This window comes from Cryptotermes secundus, unplaced genomic scaffold (assembly GCF_002891405.2).
Source record: "Cryptotermes secundus unplaced genomic scaffold, Csec_1.0 scaffold528, whole genome shotgun sequence".
Lineage (NCBI taxonomy): Eukaryota > Metazoa > Arthropoda > Insecta > Blattodea > Kalotermitidae > Cryptotermes > Cryptotermes secundus.
The window spans coordinates 1258154-1277216 of NW_019724748.1; the positions used below are offsets into that span (position 1 = coordinate 1258154).

Sequence of the window (19063 nt, forward strand, 5' to 3'; positions counted from 1 at the left end):
ATTCTGGATAGGAAATTTATCAGACAAATGTTTACCTATATGGACTTTACTGTATGTTTCGTTTAAACACATTTTAATCAGCTTAACTAGTTTCATGGGTAGCCCAAACTCTTATTAGAATATTGTACAATACTTCCCTCCTAACTGAATCATAGGCTTTCTTGAAGTCTACAAATAGCTGATGTACTGTTTCATTGTACTCCCATTTTTTTCTCCAATATCTGACAAATGCAAAAGATCTGATCTGTAGTTGATCTATTATGTTGAACCCCACACTGATGATCCCCAATAATTTCATCTATATATGAATTTAACTTTGAGAGAAGAATATTGGATAAAATTTTGAAATCAGTTATTATTTAGTAATAATACATGCTACATGTTTTAGTTATGTGTGACCATCATGTGTGTAAAATACAAGGGTTGGAACTTTAATAGCGGCAACTATTTATTTACAGCTGATACAAAATTGACGCATGTTTTGAAGTTTTACAGTCCTTCAATGTAGTCACCAGCATTGTGTACAATCCCTTGCCAGCGATATGGAAGTCGTAGGATACCTTTAGCAGCGCCTGTTGTGTTGATAGTTCGAATGGAGCGGTCTGCTGCCTGAAGAATCTCTGGAACATGTCTGAAATGAATGCCACAAAGTGGTTCCTTCATCTTAGAAATCAAGTCGAAGTCACAAGGGCTTAAGTTTGGGGATTATGGTGGATTGTACAGCACTTCCCAACCCCATCGATCAAACATATCTGCCACAGCTTGCCATTTCTGCATTTCTGTCAAATTATGTGGAACCCATCCTGATGCAATTTTTCTCATGCCCAGGCATTCCTTCAGAATGTGAAGCACAATTGTATGCGCTAATCCTGTCTTTCGGGCCAGCTCATGAATCGTATGGCGTCAATCACTCTCCAGTAATGTGAAAAGAGCATACACTTCTTCTTCACTGACACTAGGATGACCTGGCCGACGCATGTCTGCCACATTTTGGCATCCCTTATTGAAGGCTTTTACCCACCTTGCCACTGTTCCCTAAAGCAATGCAGATTCCCCGCAAGCCTCATGAAGACGTTGATGACACTGCCGTGCTGTATGGCCTCTGGCACATTCAATCTTTATCCAACTCCGTTGTTCCTGTTTTGAAAAATCGTGACAACACTACATTAGACCGCCAGCTAACACGAGGCTCTCTTCTTCTCGTCACTGCACATGCTTGTGATGTGGGAAGGTCGAGTCCATTTGCTCTGAGGTAAGGTAGGTATGTAACTAACGTGTGGTATAAGCGACATTATTTGGTTCCGTTGCATGGTGACTCTACAGTAGTGTTGCCACTACTAAAGTTCCAATCCTCATATTAAAATGTGTGTCAACATATGTTATTGGACTGTTTGTTTACAGTGGATCCAATGCAGATAGTCATCTTACACAACCATTTTCCAGATTACAGTATTATAAAATATGTTGGATTGATTATTAAATTAGGTAAGTCTATAATTTATTTCCATTAATATAGTTATTAGTTAAAATTAACAGTTTAAATCATAAACATAGCCTATTGTGTATAGGGTTTTTTAGTGGAATAAGTAAAGAGGAGATGGGGTAGGGAGGTATGTTGAGAGAAATATTCTTATTTTAAACACCTTGTGATGGCCATGTATGACCGAAACACATGGCATGTATTATTAGTAAATAATAATTGAGTTTATCGATAAGTTCATGCCTTCAGTTTGTCATTTATAAGTGGGTTGTTGTGGTATACTAAAAAATCCCATGGTACTGGAAGTAGTTCTTCCACCTCTTCAGTGTTGTGGGAATCTGCAAGCAGATCACCATTCTTATCCTTCACTGTTACTTCTAGGTTGGTAACCCCTCTTAAATTTATATATTCCTCTATGCAGGTCTCTAATGTTTTTGTTCGTACTGTTCTTTGCAAGCTCATAAATTTTGTCTTTCAGATATTCCCTCTTTTTGTTGCTGAAATGCCTGCTGGTTTCACATCTTATATTGTTCAGATTATCCCAATTTATTTTGCTTGGATCGTGTAACCACTGCAGTTTGTCTTGTTTCCCTTGAGCATCCTTCATTAAACCATAGCTTATGTTTCTTCAGTTCATAATAACCTAGATACTCCTTGGCAGAAATTTTGATATTCTCTCAAATAGTTTCCTCAGCTTTACTATCCACCTCAGTGTCCAAGTTTTCCAAAGTCGCAAACCCATTTGAGATTTAAACATGATACTGCCCTTTACCCACTACCAGTCTCTCCCTAACTTTTGCCACCAGATAGTGGTCAGTATTCCAATCTGCTGTCTTTAACAATCAGACACCAGGTAGACTTGAATGCTGTCTCATACCTATCAAAATATGGTAAATCTAATTGTCTGTCCATCAGGAGATGTCCAAGTAAATTTATGAATGTTATAATGTCGGAACATTGTACTTTTGACAGATTTTTGATTGTGGCAAAGTTTAATACTCTAACTCCTTTATCATTACCAATTTTGTATAAACTCTCACTCCTAGTTGTTGGTTTGAAAATGTCTTCCCTACCTACTTTCGCATTGAAATCTAACAAAATTTTCATATGGTACTTAGGGAATTTATTGAATACATGTTCTAGTTCCTTGTAGAAGCTGTCCTTCATATCCTCTTTTGGGGCATGAACATTCAGAATGATATCACACCAGTGACCTCGTAGTATTATGTATGACATCCTATCACTAACAAACTCTACACTCTTAACTGCTGATATGATTCTCTTAAGTACAAAAATACCTGTATGTAACTCATTATAGTCATTCCCCTTTCAATAGAAAAATGTATACCTGCCTGCTGGTTCGATGACACATCTGTCCCATGTCACCTCCTGTACTCCCACTAAATCTAACTTATAACCTGCCCTATATAGATTTCTTACATTCCATGTGCCATCCTTAGCTTAGGTTGTTTATCCAAAGAATCCATCCAAGTCTGAGACCCTTTGTGATATTTCATAACAGGCTTGCTTAATCCTTTATTATCCTAAAAAATGTTTGTGGAACTTAATTATAGTATTATTATTCCGTCTAAGTCTGTGTCTTTCTATGGGTTGTTTCCTGAGTGGTTATTATTGTATGCTAGGTATCCTAATCTTGTTATCCGTGATCAGTTGCCAAACGATATTTTTAATAAAATTTGTGAAGCCTCTCATGATATAATTGTTTTTGATGTGGTCCTATACCTTAGGTCAAAATATTTTCACTCAAGCATAGTCAGTGTACATTCTTCTATCAAAGTGAAAGCCAGGGTTGGTTTAATTTTATTAATGGAAATATAGAAGCCCCAAATAAAGGTAATGATGATAAAGACAGGGTAACTTTTACGAGGAATTAGATACGTTTCATAGATACCACATGGAAATTGTAAAATTATACTTTCTCATCGACCATAGGCACAAGAGTTCACATGAAATTAATAAAGATTGAGATCACACTTGGATATCCCCCCTGAAGGGATGATTTCTTTTATCCCAGTGTTTTACATTAACTCATGGAGCTCATGTAGATGAGATTCTTTACAGAAAGGAGTAAAGATATATATTGTGTCATTAACTTTTAACTACAATATTAATAAATCAGCACTGAATATTACATTAACTTTTTCTGTAAGTATTACAAAAATTAATAATTCTGCACACAAATAAGTGCCATAATTTATCAAAATATTATACATTCATTCACAAGATGTAAAGAAGTTTGTTTCAATATTCACTTCAATTACAAGAGAAAGAATAGTGGAAATGCAATTATGTATATCAAATAGAGTGCTTATCACCACACAGATTCAAAGACATGCTAATGATAAAAGTCAGTACTAGACAGTCCACTATGTCTTAGGTCGCACAGACTATGATATGTGACATTATTAACTTAGCATTCAGCCATCTACTATAAGCAAACAATTTATTTTATAAATATTTCAGATTGCTTTCCTTTATTCTCCAGTAACAAGCACTTGGTTTTTCCCCACAGTCCTGCCTGCATGTGATGTAGCAAGCCCCTGTACGAGCAGAAGACTGTTACAAAAACTTCACTTTAGGATCAGATGGTGATATGTGTGGTTGCAAGCTCAAACAGTCACTGTACACATTAGAGTACAGCCATGAACATGGGGCAGTGGAACAGAATTCAGAAGTAAAGTATAAAGTAAAGTAAACTACAAGAGGCAATGTACATAGCCAGAATTATGACCTATGGGTAATACTCTTCCAAGGTGGTGGTGCGAAGAGCTTGCAGAATCGATCTTAGTGACAATGCGGACATCAAATTGGAAAAGTTCACAGTGTGTCAATATTTTGTTATTATCAGCATATCTTTAAGACTTATTCTGGAAAGTGTTTCTTGGTTTCTCTGAGTATTCACTTCCTAAGCTTGATATTACTCCTGCAGGATGAATTAACACCTTGCAATACTTTCTTGTACTTAGAGATGTACTTTTCATCACAGTTATCTCTCTCCTTTCACTTGAGTCAAATTTATGAATAAACAGTCGCATACATGGTACATCCAGCCAGTATTTCCCAAGAGCTGGTTTCACTGTTTCACACATAACCAAATTTTCATCCCGTGGTAAACATTCATTACTGACAACAGTAGGAACATTTTCTTCTTCTAAGAACTGCATAGCTAAGTTTACAACTATAAATGTAATATGGAATTCTGTTACAATATACTTCATTGTGTTTGCCAGCTGATTCATGAGCCCCAGACCTGAAAGCAGAGGGGTCATCATATATTGTAATATAGTACAAAATTGTATATGTACTCATTATCTTTTAATGAAAATAATGTTGAAATCTTACCATCATTAAGGTCATTTCCAAGAAAAGGGAAGAGTAAAACAGGAAGGGAATCCAGGAAGATAATGCGTACACTATGATCCCCATCTTGTTCATGGTGAAGGCTAGTCTTCAAATGTTGCAAGAAAGAAAACAGTTCATAAATGTCCTGTATTCTTGTTACTTGAATTCTTTCCATAACTGCACCAATTACCTAAATAAAAAAATCTGCTATAAATTCAAGTAAACTCCATGGAGAAAAACCACTGTAGAGAAGATGATAGTCACCCCACTGTTCAAGGAATTCACTGCCACTGGATCCTATCATGAGCCAGCTGAATCTAGTACTTCAGTCCAATCTGTAACACTCTTATTTCTTTAAGATATATTTCAACACTGTCCTACCATCTACAGCTTGTTATTCCAAGAAATTTCTTCTCCTCAGTTTTTGGGCACAAATGCTGTACAGATGTCTCATATTTCCCATGAATGTTTTTTTACTTCTTTTTGTAATTTACTTAATGATGCTGTCAATAACCCAGAGTGTAGAGTGTCAGATGATGGGCTGGTAGTGAGTGGGAGAGGCGTGGAAGGAAGGTTTGTGGCCTCATTTTAAGGTATTATAATGGCATGCGCCTGGGGGACTGAGGAAAACCACGAAAATCTGCCAGCATAGTATCCTGGCTAAAATTCAAATTGAGCAGCTCCAGAGTACAACTCAGAAGTGTTATCACTTCAGGACATATCTTGCTTCTCTCATCCTCTGTTACTTCCTCTCATGGGTCTATATATTCTCCCTAGAATTTTGTTTCTCGATCACCTTCAGTGTATATCCTTCCTGTGTTAACAGACAATCACAGCAACAGAAGCATGGTGTTCTCTGTGTGGTCCATGCCAAGAAGTTATAACCAGACCAGTTGAAGAAATGCCCTCAGTTTAGTTCTGCAAGGGAGGCTGTGAATAGAGGACCTGAGAGCATGAAGCTGACGAATCTCCACTATTAGATGTCATTACCGTGGGACGGTTGGTGAGGGCACAGCAGGCTGGAAAACGGCTTAGTGGGTGCTGTGGTGATTTGTGAATTGTGTAAATTAGCAGTGGCACTGTAATTGCTTGCAGTTCCAGGTTGTGTGTATAAGTGGCCAGTAAATCCATTCACAAATCCAAACCCTGTCTATAGTCACCCCTAATCCATGAAAATATTTTAACCTGACACTGTTCTTTAACCTTGAAATAAGTTTAAATATGTTCAGATAGTGGCCAGTATCACACTCACCTCCTTTACCAGGTAGGACATTAGTTATACCTGCATGTTTTCTTTCTATCAAGACAAGATCAAGCATATGTATATATGTCACAGCATGACAATTACACATTTTAAAGTGTCAAAGTTTACTACTCCAACGCCATTATCTTGCTAATTTCATGTGAACAGTCATTGCCAATTATTGGTTTGGAAATACCATGTCTTCCAAGTACTGAAATCTTGTACATAAATGTGTATGAAGGTAAGTCAGAAACTATCTGCAAAATAATGTCCATATCTTACTTTTGCAATTGGCCCTATTACTGAAATGTGAAGACAACCATCAGCTTTGAACATTCTGTAATAATGACTTATTTGACCATTCAGTAGTCTTTTATCACTAGTGGGCTCAAAATGGCCACTCTGCTTGTCACATGTGCCATAGATGAGCAGTGTGTAATGACGATATTTTTGTTGGATGAAGGTCTAAGAGGTATCAAAATTTATGAAAGTCCATTAGTATGGTATAGTGAGTGTTTTGTTGCAGCAAAGTGTGTGTGAATGGAAGTCCATTTTAATATTATCCCAAGTTGTCCTTTCCATTCACATCTTCTAGCCAAAATTATGTAAGCATTTCTGATACCTCCCATGCATGCTATACTCACTGCTAAATAACCCCTCTTCTTGTGATCTCCCAGCTACACATAACATTCAGATTGTGTATATATTACCTCATCATTATATCCCCTTGTTTGTAACATTTCTTGAACTCTCTTTCCCGAAAAATCTGTCTTTGTATCGATATAATGTACTTGTTGCTCAAAGTCATGGGCAATATGTGTTGAAATAGTAAGGCAAAGTTGAGTTTTTCCACTTCCAGATGGACCGCAAACTTCATAGATTTTACCTGTCAGAAAGCCTCCTTCCATCATAGCATCCACACTGAAAATAGAGCAAAAACCAAAATGCAGTACTCTTCACAATGAACTTTTGAAGGATATGTTTCATAAACTATGCAGAAACATTATATCAAAATGAATATATTAATGTGAATAATTTTTAATAGGGTAGACCTTGATTAAACTTTCAAACAATCATTTCTTTCACCCCAGCATCCAGTTTTCTGAGAACTCTTTTGGGGAGAATCAGTGTTCTTAATATAGGATTTGAGGTTCTCACAGTGGTGGTTATGAAGACTTATATCTTTTCGGATTTGCTGGTTTGTTTGTTGGCTTATTCTCTGACCCTGAAGAGGGATATAACATGTTCCTCCAACATATTTTCAGTAGACTGCACAACATATGCAGATGTATGCTGATTCATTATGATATCTCTGTGCACTTCCACAAACAGTTAATGAATTTAATTCATATAAATAGATATTGTGAAGAACTTCTCTAATTCGTAGATGTAAAAGAGGAAGCTGTTTATCACTGATCATGTGTGTTAAGGTATTCATGGGATGCAGGGACAGGTTGCAATATCCACTGACCTCAACATCATTGAGTATTTTTGTATTTTTTAGGGTGGGGTGAGACTCAGAACGCTAGGTACTGTGGTCTTAAATTGCCTGTTGTATCATTCCCACATACTGGACGAGAGAAAATGAGCATTTGGTGGAATGAGAATTAGCAGAGAAACCAGAGTACCTGGAGGAAACCAGCTCTGGTGCCACTTTGTCCATCACAGATCACATATGAACTGACCTGGGCCAGTGGAGCAAGAAACTGGCAACTAACTGAATGAGTTATGGTATGGTCCAACATTTCATAAGACATGCAAGATGGAAAGGGAATACAGGAGAAAGGAGGGGAGGGGAAAGATAAATGCAGGAAGATCCTTCCTATTGAAATTCTAATGGATGCTGGGCTAATAACCTTGTAATATTACAGCTCTAAGAGATAAATAAGTACTTAACAAATATCTCTGATGTTCCACCTTACATGCAACACTTTTTAAAAACTTTTGTTTAAAAATTACTACATATACATAATGTGTCTTTTAAACTTATTTTAAAAACCACACTGTCCACTACAAGTTTTGACCAAGCACAGCAGTCTCCACAGAAGAGCTTTTAAAACACCTGATGATGACCAATGATGGTTGAAATATGTAGTGGACAATGTGGTTTTTAAAATAACTTTAAAGGATGCATTAGGTATATGTTGCAACTTTTAAACAACATTTTTAAGACGTGTTGCATATAAGGTGGACATCAGAGACAATTATTAATTAATTTATAATATGCAACAGGATGTTATAATATTGTAACATGTTTTGCTACTGAAGACGCCGTTCAGATTGTTAATTGGTTTATCGGTAATATTATAAATAAGTACACTGTGCAGTTTGGAAGCATATGAACCTGAAATCAGACTTGGAGGTTGAACATCATGTTCTGTTTCCATAAGTCACCGTGAACAAACTGAGGCTCAATAGCACTGCACTTCGTTCACAGTTTTTGGGAGTGAAATTGTACCTCTCATGCTACCATTAATCATAACTTTTTCAACTTATAAACCACTTCTTAATCATTTTTACCAGCTCTCATAATTTTTAAGCATGCATCTTTTCTATATAAAAATACAATGTAAGATCAGTGAATACCTTGAGCCTGAGTATCAGTTGGATTCATTCACATAGCTTGGTAAATGAAAGACCAAACACAGACTGCTGAGAACAAAACCATTAGAACCTTCATAGGACTATATATGTTGTAACAAAGGTATGGTACAAACCTTTCTATTCCACTTGGAATAAGAGCAGTATTTGATATGAGTTCAATGTAGGTATCTATTCCTTTAATAGGAAATGCAGAATAATTTGCTGTTATACTTCGGTGTAACTGCAAAACCTCCTAAAAGACACATACGTAAAGTAAATGAAGATAACACAATATAAATAATTCAGTTCTAGGATTCAAGTAATAAAAAGGCATTTGATTTTATATTGTAATGTTCTCCATTGTAAAACCATGTACTCACATTTATTTTCATTTCATCGATCCAATCCTTTCCCCGCAGGGCTGGATATAAAATATGTTACATATTACAAATTCATGATAACATATCATATGTGTACATCTTAGGTCCAATAGAGTATACGTATAAATCAGGCCTCATGCAGTCAGCACAGGTTGTCAAGACAATATACATAAATTGTGGAAACACTATTGTCACATTCGACCCTGAATAAAATCTTTCATATTTCAAACTATAATGATTCTATATTGCATAATTGCCACATTTGGTTATTCTGCATGCATTGGCCAGCCATATTATCAGTACAGTTTCATTTTAACATATTTCAAAATTCATACCAAATGGTTATTGTACATGCTACTACACTTATAACAAGCAAAGTCTCACAACATATAATATAACACACAGAACTACTCATTCACTCTTGTTTCAGTGAAATCTGTTGCTCCCACCTTTTGGACAGTCACTTCTACTCTGATGGAGCACATTCATCTGAAATATTGGTAGCCACCTACACAACATGGTGATGCAATCCAGAAGACCAAAATCTAAATTTTACTGCCATAAAAACCTCAAATCTGAACAGCAACATTGCTTCCAATTTACATGAACATATTCAAACATATTAATAATGTTATATTTTAGCGTCCTGTTACACTGATTCATGTCCATGGTTTATGCTGACTGTCTTACAGTGTATACACTTTTTCACCTTATTCTTCACTTCCACACTACATGTTTCAGCATTAATATGCCATCCTCAGATGTCTTTATGCACGTTAAACTATTGTACTGCATGCCATAATGTCTTCAATCTAAAATGACTAAAATCTGTATTCGTCATATAGGATGATGAATTCTAAATAATAAAACTTTTCAGGATTCTTTCTACGTCGCACTCAAACACGCGAATTACGCCAATCCTCTTTTATGTGAGCATTCTTCCTACATATATTTGTGTATCGTGTTCTGTGTTGTGTTTTGCTCCTGTTACTGCATGCGTTGTATTGCAGTACAGTGTGAATTATGTTGATAAATTTATCCATAGGTCCATAGGAATCAGGGATGTGAGCCATTATAGCATGCACAGGGGGATAAAAATATTTTGTTTCCGATTAAAAATTAACTTTTAAATATAAAAAAGAATAACAATAAATTTCACATGTGAAATATGCCAGCATGGATGCATCTTGCACGTACTATTTCTTAAGTGCCAGAAAGTGTTTGGATGATTTACTGCAGGATACTAGCACAAGAAATGTTAATTAGCAGGGACAGGCAAACTATCTGTGAAAAGGTCCCAAGCCTCTAGATTAAAATAATAATGTCGAGATTTTTCTGTATCAAGATATTGCAAAGGAAAAGTAATACAGGCTTCTTTTCATTCATTCAATCTTTCTTTCTTTTATTAATCCTGTAGATCATGATACAATGATATAGGACAAGTCTTTCAGCTAATATACATTATTAAATTACAACAATCTTAATATTAAAAAATTATATAAGATATATTTTATACATTATATGTATACTATATATTTCTGCTTATATCAGTAGCCAATATTCGAGAATTCATCGTTCAAATAGTCCTCCGTTGAGTAATAGCACCTCTATTAGCAATCTAATATCCTTATATGCCTTTAAACATGCATGTATCCTAGTCTGGAATACAAAATTAGTATACCCCTACATGCATCACTTAGTTTGCTCACCCCCTGTTACTAATGTGAGAAGATTAAAGAGTAATGTATAAAAATTAATACCTACTTTGAATGGTAGCTTCGTTATCTGAATTAATTTCTCCGGGCTCTCCTGTAAAATATCAAGAACTGTAAAAATTCTCTTCTGGTGTAACCTTTCCAGAACACATTCGTCCAATAGAGGGCTCATTTGAGTGCATAATCTAGCCATTCGGTTTCTTTAATCACTTCCTAGGTTGTGTTACGACTATTCATAGTTGTATGCATGCATAGTTGTACATTCAATACGCGTACATGAAGGAATTTCAATTACTGAAGCCTCCTACCACTATATCTGTACGATCTCTACGAACATTTTCAACTTCCCTCCTTATTTCATTTAGTGGGTTTACAGAATTATCAGGGCTACTAATCTATTTATATTTTGAAGCTGACGGTCGAAGTCTTGTCCTGTGTATCTGGGAATAAGTATCTTGGGATATTTCATTTCTGTTATTGGTTACCCTGAGTTTCCAATTTTGTGGATGAAACGCTCCTGGTGGATGTATACTGCACAACAAAAGCATGAAAACGAGGTTGCCGTTTGAGGTCCGTCGCCATGTTCGGGAAGAAGGTAGTGTCCTTGAGCTAAAATGTTTGAAATTACGTTTATAACGATAGTTATAGTTCGTATCATGAGAGTAACGTTTGGTACCTAATTAGTTAGTAAATTTTGTAGATTGTAAATATGATAAAATTGTGAACGGATGATGTACCTTCAACATGAAACTTAGTGATAACATAATGGTAAGTTTCTAGGTGCAAAACGAAAATGCCAATATGGCGGATGGCTGCTTTGGCCATTTCCTTTGTGTGTGGTCAAATTATGGGTTTTTTAATACTAAAAATATATAACGGTTTTTAGCGTTTCGGCAATACATATAATAATTTATTGGGAATTTTCGCAAATTTTATTTTGTAAGGTAGGTATATTTATTTGTAGGCGGTATATTGAGTGCACTGTTAATGTGATTGGTGCGGCGATTCAAGTTGAATAAGGTTATGTAGGTATGGTGCAATATATGTGGGATATTTGTGATTTTAATATGAAAGAAGTGGTATACCATGATTATGCTGACGTGTATGGCTATTAACGTTTGGCTCTAGCGTGGAATTCGTATGCTTTTCAGGCAATTATAAGATGAGCGATCATCAGGCAGGGGCTGGACCACAGCAGCCCCCGCAAACTTTGAATGTGGCTGGGCAAGCAGTGCGACTGCAACAAGTGTTGGCAGCTGCAGGTTCACGAGGGCAACAGTTTGTTATTACATCCCAAGTTAGCGTACCTGGTCTCACTCAGGCAAGTTAAATGTGTTAAGTTCATGATGAGTAGAGACTTCTAGGTTATACAGCAGTTGAGGCCATAAGATTACCGCCACGTATCTGTGTTTGATTTGTTTGCAGCTATATCGATCATAAACCAGTTTAACATAACTCTGTTCTAATAGTCTGAACCGTGACTACACTAAATCACTTTCTCCTGTTAATGTGCCACAGAATTTGGGACATACCTAAGTATTCCAATTGTGTCCGACTGGTACTGTAAATAATCAGGTCAATACAGTGGGTGCTTGATTGAATATGTGTAAATGTATTTAAGAACCTAGTGTAGAGATGGAATTTAATTTTGATGATGGATCAGTGCTGTGCGTAAAACTAAAGTAAAGCTATCCCTTTAACAGGCTGTGAAGACTCATAGGGTTGTGAGATGTTGAGGGTCCCACATTAACTAGACAATCTGCTCAAAGATGGCGGTAAGGTTGTCAGCCTTACACGCTGGCTGTGCTTTAGTCCCCAGGAAAATTAATTCCTGGTACTCATTTCTGTTAGAGGCTGAGTCAACTCCAGGGCCATAGTGCATCTGGAATGATTTGGTCAATTGAAAAAATCCAGTGACCTCATCAGGACGTGAACCTGTGACCTTCTGGCTTGTAGCATAGCTCCTCAACCAACTATGCTACCAAGTGCCCCCATATACAGTGGGTGCTTGATTGAATATGTGTAAACATATATAAGCAAGACTACACAACTTGTGAAAGGTGCCTACAAGAAGATGAATCAGCCACACACATCTTATGTGATTGTGAGGCTATAGCTTACCTAAGATATGGTCACCTGGGTCAATTTCTTCATGGAACCAAGAGACTTTTATGATGCCCCTATGAATAAAGTCCTACATTTCATTCAAAGAGTAGGATTTTTTTTTAATTCGCTTAGTGGGGGTTGGAGTCCAATTGGGTCCACTCTGCATGGCGGCCAGTGATTGGCCTATTGTTGCCTGCCCCGGGTGATTATGATGATGGAGAGTTTGAATGAATGTATGTATAAAGGGTGGGCCTTCTTGGCCTTTGCACCGAGACCACAGTGATCTATTGTGCCTCCCCTTTTGATTATCCCCTCAACAATCCTGTGCTTCGAATGAAGCGTAGGATTTTGTACGTGGGGACATTGAAATAGTCACTTGGTTCCATAAAATATTGACTCAAGTGACACAATCTTAAATAAGATAGGGCCTCACATTCGCACAGGATATGTGTGGCTGTTTCATTTTCTTCTTGACACCTCTCACAAGTGGGACTATCACTTAGTCCCAGTTTGAAGAGGTGTCCTTTAAGGTGACAGTGTCCTGTAAGTAGTCCCACCACCCATTGTAGCTGGTTCCTGTTTAACTTCAACAGTTCCTTCACTCTTTTAGTAGAGGGTCCTCGTATGAGTCCCTTTGCTTGCCTGAGTCCAGTCAAGGATCCCCAGTATATCTTGTGATTCATATTTGTTCCATCCCTGACTGCCTTTCTGGCAACTCCTATAGAGATGCCACAGGCTGGTTCAGGTCTTATGAACATTTGTTCAGCTCCAGTCTTGGCCAATTGGTCTACTGTTTCATTTCCAGCAATACCCTCATGCCCCTGCACCCATATCAGTTGTACCCTCTTATGTTTGGCCAGTTCCATGAGAGTTTGGTGGCAATCCCAGACCAATTTTGAGTTGATCTGGTTGTCAAGAGCTTTAAGTGCAGCTTGGCTGTCAGATAGAATGTAGATGTTCCTATTTCTGTAGTTCCTATCTAGATTCTCCATAATACATGCCTTAATGGCATAATACTTCTGCCTAGAATACTGTTGTGTACTGCCCAAGGCTGAAACTAAGTTTCCACCTCGCGCCATAGCAGAACACACCAGCTCCAGTGCCCTTATTTATCTTGGAACCATCTGTATACCATATCAGTCCCCCTTTTCTATCAGGGCCGAAACCGTCTTCCCATTCACTCCTGTCGGGAAATCTGACTGTGAAGGCTTTTTCATATACATGTCTCAGTATCATTTTGTCAGACCCCATTTGTAATATGGGTTCTTTTTTCATGTCCTGAGTTATGTGTGCATGTCCGAAACTATTGGATTTAGGTTTCCATTGGTCACTGCACTGGAGACGGTAGATTCCTGCCCTGGCCTCTGCCTCCAACTTAGATGCAGTGGGGGGAGTCCAAGGGGTGTCTCCAGTGCAGCTGTTGGACATGTTTGAATTGCTCCTGTGATACCCAAGCAAGCCAACCTTTGCAATTTGCTAAGTTCTGCCCTGCTTGTCTTGAGTTTAACTCTGGGCCACCATACTGTGGCGCTGTTTCTAATTATATATATATCCAATGCACAGTGTGCGGATGCAGTTCACGTTTTACCACACATGCTTCTGCATGTCCAAAAAGCCTTATAGGCTTTGTTAATGACCTTGTCCAGCTGCTTTTTCTGTGTCGGTGCCTTGTCTTATACTAGACCAAGGTACTTGACATCGCTGGAGAGCTGGATCATCTTATTGAAGAGGGTCGGTTCCTTAAGGCCATTTATATTTCTCTTCCTGATAAACGGTATAATTACTGTCTTATTAGGATTGATGGAAAGGCTTGTTCTTTCACACCATTATTGGGCCATGTACAGAGCTCTTTGAAGATGCTCTGATACTGTTGAAAGGAATTTTCCATTTATGAGGATTGCTATGTCATTAGCATATCCTACTGTATAATACCCATCATCATTAAGTCCCCACAGGAGATCGTCGACGAGACTCCACAGCAGAGGCGAAAGTACGCCCCCCTGCGGACATCCCCTAGACATGGACGCCCCCAGGGTTTCTCCTCAGCATAGCATTGCTCCACCTGCATATTGCAGGCTCTGTGCCATGCCTTCCAGCAGCCTGTTTTATTACATCAAATGAGGTTCTATCAAAAGCTCCCTCTATATCAAGGAATGCTCCTAAGGCAATATCCTTGTGTTCAGTTGCACTTTCTATGTGTGTTACCATATTGTGTAGTGCACTTTCGGTAGATTTACCTGTTTGGTAGGCATGTTGGTTTCGGTGTAGAGAATATGTCCTCAATACCCCATCCCTGATATGCCTATCCACTAGTTTCTCCATCGTTTTCAAAAGGAAAGATGACAGGCTGATAGGACGATAAGCCTTAGCCTTGGTATAATCAAGTTTCCCGGGCTTTGGAATAAACGTCACCTTAACGTGCCTCCAGGCTGTGGGGATGAAACCATATGTCATGCAGGCTCTATATATGCGGCATAGGTGTGGAACTAAGAGTTCTGCCCCTTTGCTGAAAAGTGCCAGTACAGTTCCATCTGTTCCCACTGACTTAAATGGTCTAAAGGCATTCAGTGCCCATCTGATTTTTGATTGGTTAATTTCGACTTTGGCCAGGTTCTAGTCTACCCTGTTGTTCTTACTTTGGCAAGTGCCCAGGTTTTGCTGTCCCTGTCCATCCAAATTATCAATCAGTTTTGAATCAGGAAAGTGAACCCTGAATAATTCATTCAATGTCTCCCTTCTTATTTGAGTATACTGCCCATTAGGCAGCTTAATTGTGCTGACCTTGTTGGTCACCTCTTTTGCCATGATTCTCATGAGTCTGGCACCGCCTGATCTCCTGGCAGTGCCTCCTCCATGAGGATTGCTTGGCTTTCCTTATTTCTTTGTTGTCGCAGGTAAGGGCTTCCTTGTAGGTGTCCCACTGCCCTGTTCTTTTAGCTATATTAAACAGCCTTCTCATTTTGGTTCTCAGCCCACTCAGCTGTTTATTCCACCAAGGCACTCTCCTTGCTTTCAACCGTTTCTGCTCATTGGTTTGCAGATATTTTTGTTTTTGCAAGGAGTTTGGTACCCCATTAGTCTCTCACTGTATTTCTTTACATGGCCTTTTGGTATATTATAATTACCCTGAATTTTTTCATTTCCTCCATCCTAATATATATATAATACAAGGATTTTGGAGAGACTTTATGTTTATCTGAATATTTGCTGTGATTGAAGTTAAGCTGACTAGCAAACAGTTTGAAGAATCCGTCCCTGAGAAATCGTTCAAGTGCTTCAGAAATACAGTAACATTTTGTATAAATCCACTGCAGTTTGATATTTGTTCAGGCACATTTAAACCTGGATTTTATGCTTCTGAAGGGATCACCTGAAATGAAATTGAGAAAGTTTTTAGTAAGCAACTAATGACAGTGGTGCAACATAAAGATCTTGGTTGCTTTTACCATATCTTTTGCAGGCCTTCTAAAGTATACATGTTTGAATGCAGTAACAATGTAAATGCAAATGTACTTACTTATGTGCCATGTCATTTCTTAGCTAGTGAGACAGAATCATTGCCTAGTGAGACAGAATCATTGCCTTTTCTTGGGTTCTCTGTCAATATAGATCATTTCATGAAGTTCAGAAAATTTCACATTCAGGAATGTTCCCATTTTACCAGGATAAATCTTCAGCATGAGTGAAATGGTGCTAATATTCATTTAATTTTTCAAACAAGACGTTTGATGGATTGTTTAGAAAACCAGTTCAGTTCTCATGACCTTTGTGACAAATTCCATGACCAGTGCGTGGAGACTTTAGAGTCCAAGGCCTGCTCACATATGCAGATGACACCCCATTGGAAAAAATAGGGCTATGTGACACATAGAAAGTAGTAAAGACACTCCCAGGTTTTCCTGGACCTTGGTCATGGCATATACTGAAGCAAAGTTGAAAAGCATTGGTCATAAAGCATCTCCTTGTTGTAGACCATTCTGAATAGGAAATGTACTGAACAGTATATCGTAACATGGATTCCCATTACGAGGCAGCAGCTCTATAAACAGATTCTTGGTAAACAGCTGGGTAATGCATACAACAGTATGCTACAAAAATTAGAGGTGTTTTCTGTGTGGTCTGTACGGAGTCTGTATAATGACAGTCTGTACCTAGGATTAGGTTAGAGAGGACTGGAAGATTGGAGAACTACGTCAAGTTCTGGAGGGCATTCCAAGGTGATTGAACAAGAAATGGCAGAAGACTTCCTAGTGATTCGAAGTGATAGCTCCTGTGTTAAAACCCATTTCCAGGAAATGGAATTTGAAGACATTGTAAAGGCCTAGTCATTGTTGAGATCTCTTACATAGCAGTAGTTAAAGCAGATATAGAAGGCTTTATGTGTTATAGTTACAGTAATCTTCAGAGTGTTATAATAACTTGTATTTATGACTTGTGAGTATCCAATGAATCGATTCACCAGTCCAAACCCTGTCTACAAGTCACTAATACACGAGACAATATTACCTTTATGGACTTTATTATAGGTTTCATTTAATCACATTTTAATCAACCGGGGTAGTTTATGGCTACTCCCAAACTCTATGAGAATATTGTACAATATTTCCTTCCAAACTAAATCATAGATTTTCTTGAAGTATTTGAATAGCTAATGTACTGTTTTATTCTACTCCCATTTTTCCTCCAATATTTGACAAATGCAAGGGATCTGATTAGTAGTTGATCTGTTACAAGGAAACCCACACTAATTGTACTAAATAATTTGGACTCCATATGGATTTAACCTTGAGAGAAGGATATTGGATAAAATGTTGTATGAAGTTGATAACAGTGATATGTCTTGATAATTAACTGCAGTCAGTCCATTTGTTCATCTTGTAAATTGGTGTTACACCAGACTCCTTCCACTGCTTAGGCAGTTTGTTCAGTGTTCCAAATAGAATTTATGAGTTCATGGATCTTAGAGTGTAATACATTACCTCCTGTTTGACTTGGTTTTGCTGGAATTTGATCAGTACCCAGTGATTTATGCCTTTTCAACTTTGCAATGGCAATTTCAACATCAGAAGTACTAGGCTCAGGTACTGATGGTTCAGCTGTAGGTATTCCTGTCTGTCTGACGTCACTGACCCCATGTACATTAAAATCAAATGTTTATGTGAAATATTGTTTATTTGATGCTGACTTCAGGTGATCAAGATAAATGGGGCACTGACAGATATTTTTATGTCATTTTCTCCTGCTTCAAAAGGAAGTGGGTGAATACGACATGCATGGATTTCAGGACATGTATGTCGGTTCATATTGAGCCTGGGCCCATACTATTCTGGCTTCTTAAGCTTTTCCTTATGTATGGATTTTGACATGTGTGTCAGGTCACAATATAGCCTGGCATACTGTTTTAACATCATTTTATACATGCATTCTAGGACCTTCTTATCAGGCCCTATTACAGCCAGGCATAATACTTTATGATTTAGACTTAGTTATATCGATGTCAATCGATTTACAATGAAAGATGATTTATTTAATTTAATTTTTTATTTTTTTGAAGACTTGTAGTAGTGTGGATTTTCAGCTTGCTACTTAGTATGGGTGCAAATAATCATTGAACCTGATGTGCTTTATAAAGTCATGCACTCCTCAGGATGGTAAGACATTCATAGTCCAGTATGATACAGTGTAAGACTTTCATGCATCATTAATCATGATGGGTGAGTCAAGAAAGCAAGACAAATGAAAAAGATATGCAAAAGATAAATTGAAGAGAGTAGGTTGGATATTTAGAAGCAATTCAAGACTGTGGTCAGCTTCACGCCCTGGCATCTTTATGCTTTAGGAGGAGCTCCCAGCACCTGTTGGGTAGGAGATAATATATGTATATGTTCTGAAAGATCAGATGTTTCCTACACAACATGCAGGTTCTAAATTTAAATTTACTAAATATGTGAAGAAATGATTGGGGAATCTTCGTTCCCAGGATTAACATTGAAAACATTGGTTGATTTCATCTAATTCATAAGTATCTTCAGGCATTTTATGCACATTTAAAAATGTTGGATAATGTTATAGAGTTTGTACAGGGGAGGGTCTGTATCAAATGCTCTAACCATCGTTTGCTAGGCAACGTTTCGGTAAACACCACTTGAAAGCAGGAATAGCAACAAACAAGCAGAAGTCCGTTTGCTAGGCA

General features: G+C 37.7%; 3 protein-coding genes across 10 annotated transcripts in view; 2 read left to right on the forward strand and 1 right to left on the reverse strand.

Moving 5' to 3' along the window:
* Positions 1 to 5746, forward strand: part of LOC111862878 (TRPL translocation defect protein 14) — a 92448-nt gene extending 86702 nt beyond the window's left edge. For 2 of the 4 annotated variants that reach the window (XR_004512844.1, XR_004512847.1), the window contains 2 exons: positions 1402 to 1485; positions 4014 to 4100. The gene's annotated coding sequence lies outside the window, so the exon portion shown is untranslated. Of the gene's footprint in view, positions 1 to 1401; positions 1486 to 4013; positions 4101 to 5669 lie in introns of those variants that run through there. The other 2 variants (XR_004512845.1, XR_004512846.1) reach the window with 2 other exon arrangements.
* On the reverse strand, positions 4322 to 11312 carry LOC111862885 (DNA repair protein RAD51 homolog 4). The gene is made up of 7 exons (XM_023848666.2): positions 11250 to 11312; positions 11073 to 11159; positions 10814 to 10858; positions 8804 to 8922; positions 6797 to 7007; positions 4844 to 5033; positions 4322 to 4751 (listed from the first exon to the last, which is right to left on the reverse strand). Exons 1-7 carry the CDS (start codon positions 11310 to 11312, stop codon positions 4357 to 4359), a joined length of 1110 nt encoding a protein of 369 aa, XP_023704434.1. The 3' UTR covers positions 4322 to 4356.
* LOC111862876 (helicase domino) overlaps positions 11285 to 19063 on the forward strand; it is a 201996-nt gene continuing 194217 nt past the window's right edge. For 4 of the 5 annotated variants that reach the window (XM_023848643.2, XM_023848647.2, XM_023848644.2 and 1 more), the window contains exons 1-2: positions 11285 to 11359; positions 11916 to 12085. In XM_023848643.2, the coding sequence (XP_023704411.1) occupies positions 11311 to 11359; positions 11916 to 12085 (219 nt within the window). In that variant the 5' untranslated portion in view covers positions 11285 to 11310. Of the gene's footprint in view, positions 11533 to 11915; positions 12086 to 19063 lie in introns of all 5 variants that reach the window. The other variant, XM_023848645.2, reaches the window with a different exon arrangement.